Source organism: Rhincodon typus, chromosome 1, assembly GCF_021869965.1.
Source record: "Rhincodon typus isolate 14 chromosome 1, sRhiTyp1.1, whole genome shotgun sequence".
NCBI classification, from domain to species: domain Eukaryota; kingdom Metazoa; phylum Chordata; class Chondrichthyes; order Orectolobiformes; family Rhincodontidae; genus Rhincodon; species Rhincodon typus.
Window position 1 is genome coordinate 46,371,498 of NC_063332.1, and position 8,497 is coordinate 46,379,994.

At 44.2% G+C, this 8,497-nt stretch overlaps 1 protein-coding gene across 1 annotated transcript in view; it reads left to right on the forward strand.

Moving 5' to 3' along the window:
• LOC109934794 (zinc finger RNA-binding protein) overlaps positions 1-8,497 on the forward strand; it is a 76,871-nt gene that overhangs the window by 39,057 nt on the left and 29,317 nt on the right. Inside the window, exons 8-9 of the mRNA XM_048613134.1 lie at positions 2,782-3,052; positions 3,457-3,641. Coding sequence (XP_048469091.1) covers positions 2,782-3,052; positions 3,457-3,641 — 456 coding nt within the window. The remainder of the gene's footprint in view (positions 1-2,781; positions 3,053-3,456; positions 3,642-8,497) is intronic.

Genomic DNA, 8,497 nt, shown 5'->3' on the forward strand with positions numbered 1-8,497 from the left:
TGTCCCTCTCCTCGGTGAATACCGACGCAAAATACTCATTAAGAATCTCACTCATTTTCTCTGACTCCTCGCATAACTTCCCTCCTTTGTCCTTGAGTGGGCCAACCATTTCTCTGGTTACCCTCTTGCTCCCTATGTATGAATAAAAGGCTTTGGGATTTTCCTTAACCCTGTTTGCCATAGATATTTCATGACCCCTTTTAGCCCTCTTAATTCCTCATTTCAGATTGGTCCTACTTTCCTGATATTCTTCCAAAGCTTCGTCTGTTTTCAGTCACCTAGACCTTATGTATGCTTCCTTTTTCCTCTTTGCTCGTCTCACAATTTCACCTGTCATCCGTGGTTCCCTAATCTTGCCCTTTCTATCCCTCATTTTCACAGGGACATGTCTGTCCTGCACGCTAATCAACCTCTCTTTAAAAGCCTCCCACATATCAAGTGTGGATTTACCCTCAAATAGCTGCTCCCAATCCACATTCCCCAGCTCCTGTCGAATCTTGCTATAGTTGGCCTTCCCCCAATTTAGCACTGTTCCTTGAGGACCACTCTCGTCTTTGTCCATCAGTATTCTAAAACTTACGGAATTGTGATCACTATTCCCAAAGTAATCCCCTACTGAAACTTCAACCACCTGGCCGGGCTCGTTCCCCAACACCACGTCCAGTATGGCCCCTTCCCGACTTGGACTGTTTACATACTGCTCCATAACACTCTCCTGGATGCTCCTTACAAATTCTGCTCCATCTAAACTCCTAACACTAAGTGAATCCCAGTCAGTGTTGGGAAAATTAAAATCTCCCATCACCACCACCCTGTTGCTCCTATATCTTTTCATAATCTGTCGACATATTTGTACCTCTATCTCACACTCGCTGTTGGGAGGCCTGTAGTATAGTCTCAACATTGTTACTGCACCCTTCCTATTTCTGAAGTCTGCCCATATTGCCTCACTGCTCGAGTCCTCCATAGTGCCCTCCTTCAGCACAGCTGTGATATCCTCTTTGACCAGTAATGCAACTCTTTCACCACTTTTACCTCCCTCTCTATCCCGCCTGAAGCATCTATATCCTGGGACATTTAGTTGCCAATCTTGCCCTTCCCTCCACCAAGTCTCAGTAATAGCAATAACATCATACTCCCAGGTACTAATCCAAGCCCTAAGGTCATCTGCCTTACCTACTACACTTCTTGCATTAAAACAAATGCACCTCAGACCATCTGTCCCTTTGCGTTCATCATCTGCTCTCTGCCTACTCTTCCCCTTAGTCACACTGACTACATTATCTCGTTCCTTACAGGCTTTAGTTACTACCTCCTTACTGTCCACTAACCACCTCATTTGGTTCCCATCCCCCTGCCACATTAGTTTAAACCCTCCCCAACAGCGTTAGCAAAAGCACCCCCTAGGACATTGGTTCCAGTCCTGCCCAGGTGTCGACCGTCCGATTTGTAATCGTCCCACCTCCCCCAGAACCGGTCCCAATGTCCCAAAAATCTGAATCCCTCCCTCCTGCACCATCTTTCAAGCCACTCATTTATCCTGCCTATTCTTTCATTTCTACTCTGACTAGCATGTGGCACTGGTAGCAATCCTGAGATTACTATCTCTTAGGTTCTACTTTTTAACTTGGCTCCTAACTCCCTAAATTCTGCTTATAGGACCTCATCCTGTTTTTTTACCTATATCATTGGTGCCTATATGCACCACAACAGCTGGCTGTTCACCCTCCCCCTTCAGAATGTCCTGCAGTCAATCTGAGACATCCCTGACCCATGCACCTAGGAGGCAACATATCATTCGGGAGTCTAGTTTTCGACCACAGAACCACCTATCTACTCCCCTTACAATCGAATCCCCTATGACTAAAGCCCTTCCACTCTTTTTTTCCCCGCCCTTCTGTAAGGCAGAGCCAGCCACGATGCCATGAACCTGGCGACTGCTGCCTTCCCCTGGTGAGCCATCTCCCCCAACAGTATCCAAAATGGTATACCTGTTTTGGAGGGAGATGACCGCAGGGGGCACCTGCACTGCCTTCCTGCTTTTTTTCTGCCTTTTGGTCACCCGTTCCTTTTCTCCCTCAGCAATCCTAATCTGTGGTGTGACCAATTTGCTAAACGTGCTATCCACGACTTCCTCAGCATTGCGGATGCTCCAAAGTGAGTCCATCCGCAGCTCCAGAGCCGTCATGCGGTCTAACAAGAGCTGCAGCTGGACACACTTCCTGCATGTGTAGGTGTCAGGGACATCAGCCGCGTCCCTGAGCTCCCACATTGAGCAAGAGGAGCATAACACGGGTCTGGGATCTCCTGCCATTTTTACTCTTAAGCTTAACTTAGTCCTACTATAATATCAAAGAATAGATAAATGAAATGAAAAATTTATTACCAATCACTCTACTTACCAGCACACGATTTAAAAAAAAAGAAAAACCTTATCTTCTCAACAGAGTTTTTTTTTGGTTAGAGGAGGAGGGTGGGTGGGCGACACTACACGTGTAGTGCCTCGGGTTTAGCCACTGCCCAAATGTATCAGTTCACTCACCTTCCCAGAGTGCAATTCGACCGCTCCCACTCAGCTCTGCTGCCGAAAAGAAGGACTTACCGTCCCGGCAGCTCCCTGGTCCTTGCCGTCACCGCTCCTGCTGAAATGTTAACTGTTTTTTCCTTCACAGATGCTGCCAGGCCTACTGAGCTTTCCAGCATCTTGGTTTTTGTTCCTGATTCACAGCATCCACAGTTCTTTCGGTTTTCAATTAAATTTTTTTTAATGATTTAATCTAGGTAGTCAAGTTACATACCAAACTTGGCAAGCCCATTCCCTCTACAGAACCAAGCATGGTTAGCCAGACTACGACTACAACTACAGCTGGGACGTCTGTCAAGCCAGCTCCTCCAAACCCACCCGCAGGATCCAGTAGTGGTACGGCTCCTGCAACTGCTACTATTTCTACTGTTGTAAAGCCTAATCCAGTTGCTGCTGTATCTGTCAACAATGTTGCTAACAAGCTGCTCGTTGCAAAAAAGGCACCAACTCCCAAGATAACTTTTGTTGGTAAGTACTGGAATTAAATTACTTCTGTTCGTAAATCAATGAGCTGGCTCTGTAGAAGGTGTAGTTCTGATTTGCTAACATTTTGGATACCACTAGGAAATGGTAAATCAAGTGTGGTATTTGAAAATGCAGTTAATACATTTGAGATTGAAAGGAATGGAGGAGAAAAGAGTAGATATAAAGTCCTAATTGATATAAAATAGTTTTGCTGATATTGCTTAAAATGTTGCTCTTGCACTGAATGTAATTATTGTGAATTTATTTGGATAAATCTGAATTGAAAAGCATTGAGGGAACCTGACACCTCTGACATAATAGCTGTTAAATGTTATGTGTCATTAGGTACTGTTGATGTATGAATTGCTCAACTTGTCTGGTAGTTCAAATATTGAATTGTTCCACAGGTGGTAACAAGTTGCAGACTACAGGAACAGCTCCTACTATAATTGAGGAAGTCAAAGCCCCTGAAGTTAAAGTGGTAACGCCACCTGTTCAAGAAACCAAATCAGAGGCAGTAGTGGAACCAATGACAACACTTGCTGCATTGCAGAGTGATGTTCAACCTGTTGGTCATGACTATGTGGAAGAGGTAATTTTCTGGACACTTATTGGTTTCCACATTTCATACTTTTACATCTCCTATAGATGGGAGGGTGCAAGACAGTTTCCCACTTTTATAAGATCCTTGTCCAATTTTATGCAGAATAATCGAATTCCATGCTTTGTAATGTGAAAATATTAATTGGGAAAATATGATGTGGATTGAAAGCCATATGTTGTTCATACTTTCTGCGTATGTATGGGGTAAACTGTGAGATCTGAACTTTCACATTTCTGAAATCTCAATTCCAAAGAAGAACCTTTTGCAAATGTGCAGACATTCGCATTAGTAATTGAAGCAGGGCCCATTGAAAGAAATCATGGCTGATCTGACTGTGTTTCAAATCTCAAGTTCCATTGACCCACAGTAACGTTAGATCCCTATTATGCAAGGGAATCTACCATTGCCTTAAAAGTAGTCAAAAGACCCTCACCTCCACTACTTACTGAGGCAAAGTGTTCTGAAGTTGCACAATCCTCAGAAAAAATATTAGTCATAGTTTAGAAGGGTGAGGGGGAATATCACTGAAACTTAGAGAATACTGAGAGGCCTGGATAGAGTGGAAATGGAAATGATATTTACACTAGTAGAAGAGATTAAGATCTGAGCCTTAGAGTGAAGGGACGACCCTTTAGAACTGAGATGAGGAAGCATTTCTCCAACCAGAGGGTGGAGAATCTATGGAATTCATTGTCACAGAAAGCATTGGAGGTCAAGCCATTGACTACATTTAAAATAGAGATGAGTAGGTTATTGAAGAATAATGGGATCAAGATTATGGGAGAAGGCAGGAGAAAAAGGGTTGTGAAACACGTCAGACATGATTGAATGGCAGAGCAGACTTGATGGGCCAAATGGTCAATTCTGCTCCTATATCTTATGGTGATATAAAGTCCGACAACACAGATGAAGGCTCTTCAGCCCGTTGCGTCTGCACCAATCAAAAATAACCAGCCAACTATTCTAATCCCATTCTCCAGCATTTGGCCCATAGCCTTGTTTCCATTGCAAGTGCACATCTAAATACCTTTTATATGTTATGAGGATTTCTGCCTTTCAGGCAGTGAGTTCCAGATTCCCACCACGTTCTGGGTGAAAAGGTTTTGGCGCTCATCTCCTCTTAAACCCTCTGCTCCTTATCTTAAATCTGTGCCCTATGGTCATTGATCCCTCCACCAATGGGAAATGTTTCTTCCTGTCGACCCAATTTATACCCCTCATAATTTTATACATCTCATCATGTCCTCTCAACCTCCTTTGCTCTAAGAAAAGCAACCCCAGTCTGTCCAATCTCTCTTTATAACTAAAATACTGGAGCCCAGGCCTCATCCTCGTAAGTCTTCCCCTTAACAATGACTGACCAACTTGACTGAGCACAGCTATTGATATAGTCTACTTGCCTATTGTTGTTGATTAATCCCTGCCTCTCCAGGAATGCTGAGAAGATTCTTGATCAGTAAGAGGAATCAGGAGTTAAGGGGGACGAGCCGGAAAGTGGACGTGAGGAGTGTCAGATAATCCATAATCCTCTTGAATGGTGGAGCAGGCTCAAGGGGCCGAACAGCCTACTCCTGTGCCAATTTCTTATGGTCTTTATATCTGTTATTTTTTTGTTCATGGGATATGAGTGCGACTGGCTAGGCCAGTATTAGGTTGTCCTGGGGAAGGTGGTGGTAAGCTGCATGTTAAACTGCTGCAGTCAACCATGCTTTATTAATTTGAAACTTACTGAGAGGTATTTTGTCATATTTCTTCAAGGTGGTGTGATTGAAGTGCAGTCCCCTTTTGTAATATTGCACAAATGGTTTGCTAACTGCATTGGATTGTAGGCACATTATATTTGCACATGTATTTGAAATAAAACCAAACCAAAAGTCCTTCCTATCCAGCACATTTGGGTAAATTTAGAAATATGCGGTAGGTTGTTACCTACAATATATTGTGACAGAGATACTGTGAACTTTGACACTCTGTACTATATGTAGGAACGTTGACCTTTGTCTAGTTGGAGCCGCTTATAGCAGACAGGTCTCTGACACTGAGCCTGGCCATGCGGCACAGAAGGGAAGGGGGGAGAATAGGAGAGCAATTGTAGTGGGGGATTCAACAGTAAGAGGCACAGACAGGCAGTTCTGTGGACACAAACGAGACAAACAGATGGTATGTTGCCTCCTGGGTGCCAGGGTCCGTGACGTCTCGGATCGTATCTTCAAGATCCTTAACGGGAACGGTGAGCAACCAGCAGTCATGGTACACATCGGTACCAATGACACAGGTAGAAAAAGGACTGAGAATGTGAAAAACGAGTACAGGGATTTAGGTTGGAAGCTGAGGTCCAGGACAAACAGGGTAGGTATCTCTGGATTACTACCAGTGCCACTTGATAACGAGGTAAGAAATAGGGAGAGAGTGCAGCTAAACATTTGGCTGCAGGGCAGGTGTAGGAGGGAGGGCTTCCATTATGTGGATAATTGGAGCACATTCTGGAGAAGGTGGGACCTGTACAATAAGGACAGGTTGTACCTGAACCGGAAGGGCAAATATCCTGGGAGGGAGGTTTGCTCGAGCTGTACGGGATGGTTTAAACGAGATTGGCAGGGGGTGGGGAACCGGATTTATAATTCAGAGGATGAGGTATTCAGCCTTCCAACAGACACAACAGGGAGTGAGGTTGTTAATAAAGAAATGCAGTCAATGGAGAGTAATTGTGGACACAGGGATGGTTTGGTGTGTGTGTATACTTCAATGCTAGAAGTATCAGAAATAAGGTGGATGAACTTAGAGCATGGGTCAGTACTTGGAACTACGATGTTGTGGCCATTACAGAAACTTGGGTAACTCAGGGACAGGAATCGTTGTTGGAAGTGCCAGGATTTAGATGCTTTAAAAGAAGTAGGGCAGGTGGTAAAAGAGGTGGGGGAGTGGCATTGCTAGTCAGGGCTTGTATAGCAGCTACTGAAAGGCAGTTCGAGAATGATATGTCTATATGTCTCAGTTTGGGTGAGGTCAGGAACAAGAAATGAGCAGTCACTTTGTTGTGGGTTTTTTGCAGACCCCCTAATAGTTTCAGAGAAGTAGAGGAGCGGATTGGGAAGCAGACACTAGAAAGGTGCAGAAGTCACAGGGTTGTAGTCATGGGTGACTTCAACTTTCCAAATATTGATTGGAAACTTTTTAGTTGTAATAGTTTAGATGGAGCGGATTTTGTCCAGTGCGTTCAGGAAGGATTCCTGACACAGTATATAGATAGACCAACACGAGGAGAGGCCACTTTGGATTTGGTGCTTGGCAATGAACCGGGCCAAGTGTTAGACCTGTTGGTAGGAGAGCATTTTGGCAGTAGCGATCATAACTCTGTTACTTTTATAATAGTCATGGAAAAGGATAGGTACATACAGCAGGGTAAGGTTTATAATAATTCTGTTAGACAAGAACTGGGTAACATAAAATGGGAACAGATGCTGTAAGGGAAGAGCACAATAGAAATGTGGAGATTGTTTAAGGAATGCATACTGCGTGTGCTCGATATGTTTGGACCTCGCAGGCAGGGAAGATACGGTCGAGTGAGGGAGCCTTAGTTCTCGAGAGAGGTCGAACGACTGGTTAAGAGGAAGAAGGATGCTTATTTAAGGTTTAGGAAACAAGGTTTGGAAAAGGCTCCAGAGGGCTACAAGTTAGCCAGGAAGGAGCTGAAGAAAGGGCTTAGGAGAGCGATAAGGGGGCATGAGAAAACCTTGGCAGACAGGATCAAGGAAAACTTCAAGGCTTTTTACACATACATGAGGAATAAGAGAATGACCAGAGAAAGGGTAGGGCCGATCAAGGATTATAAAGGGAATTTGTGCACGGAGCCTAAAGAGATTGGAGAGTTCCTTAATGAATACTTTTCTTCGGTATTCACAACTGAGAGGGACCTAGTTGTAGGAGAGGATGTTGTGAAACAGGCAGGTAGGCTAGAGGAGGTTGATGTTAGTAAGGAAGATGTACTTGGAATTTTGAGGAAGTTGAAGATAGATAAATCCCCTGAGCCTGATGGGATTTATCCAAGGATTCAATGGGAAGCGAGGGAAGAGATCGCAGAGCCTATGGCGATGATCTTTTCATCCTCACTGTCCACGGGTATAGTGCCGGAAGATTGGAGAGAGGCAAACGTCATTCCCCTGTTCAAAAAAGGGAATAGGAATAACCCTGGAAATTACAGGCCAGTTAGTCTTTCTTCAATGGTGGGCAAATTATTAGAAAGGGCTCTGAGAGATAGGATTTATGATCACTTGGATAGGCACAGTTTGATTTGTGATAGTCAGCATGGATTTGTGAGAGGTAGATCATGCCTCACAAACCTTATTGAATTCTTTGAAGAGGTGACCAAACACGTGGATGAAGGTGGAGCAGTGGATGTGGCATACGTGGATTTAAGTAAGGCGTTTGATAAGGTTCCCCATGGTAGGCTCATGCAGAAAGTAAGGAGGTATGGGATAGGGGGAAATGTGGCATATTGGATTCAGAATTGGCTGACCCTTAGAAGACAAAGGGTGGTAGTGGACAGAAAATATTCAACATGATGCTCGGTTACGAGTGGTGTACCACAAGGATCAGTTCTGGGTCCTCTTCTATTTGTGATTTTTGTAAATGATTTGGTTGTAGGAGTGGAAGGGTGGGTTAGTAAGTTCGCGAACGATACAAAGCTGTTTTGAGTTGTGGACAGCGGAGGGCTGTTCTAGATGACAAAGGGACATTGATAGGATGCAGAGCTGGGCTGAGAAGTGGCAGATGGAGTTTAACCCTGAAAAGTGTGAGGTGGTTCATTTTGGAAGGACAAATTTGAAAGCAGAATACAGGGTTAA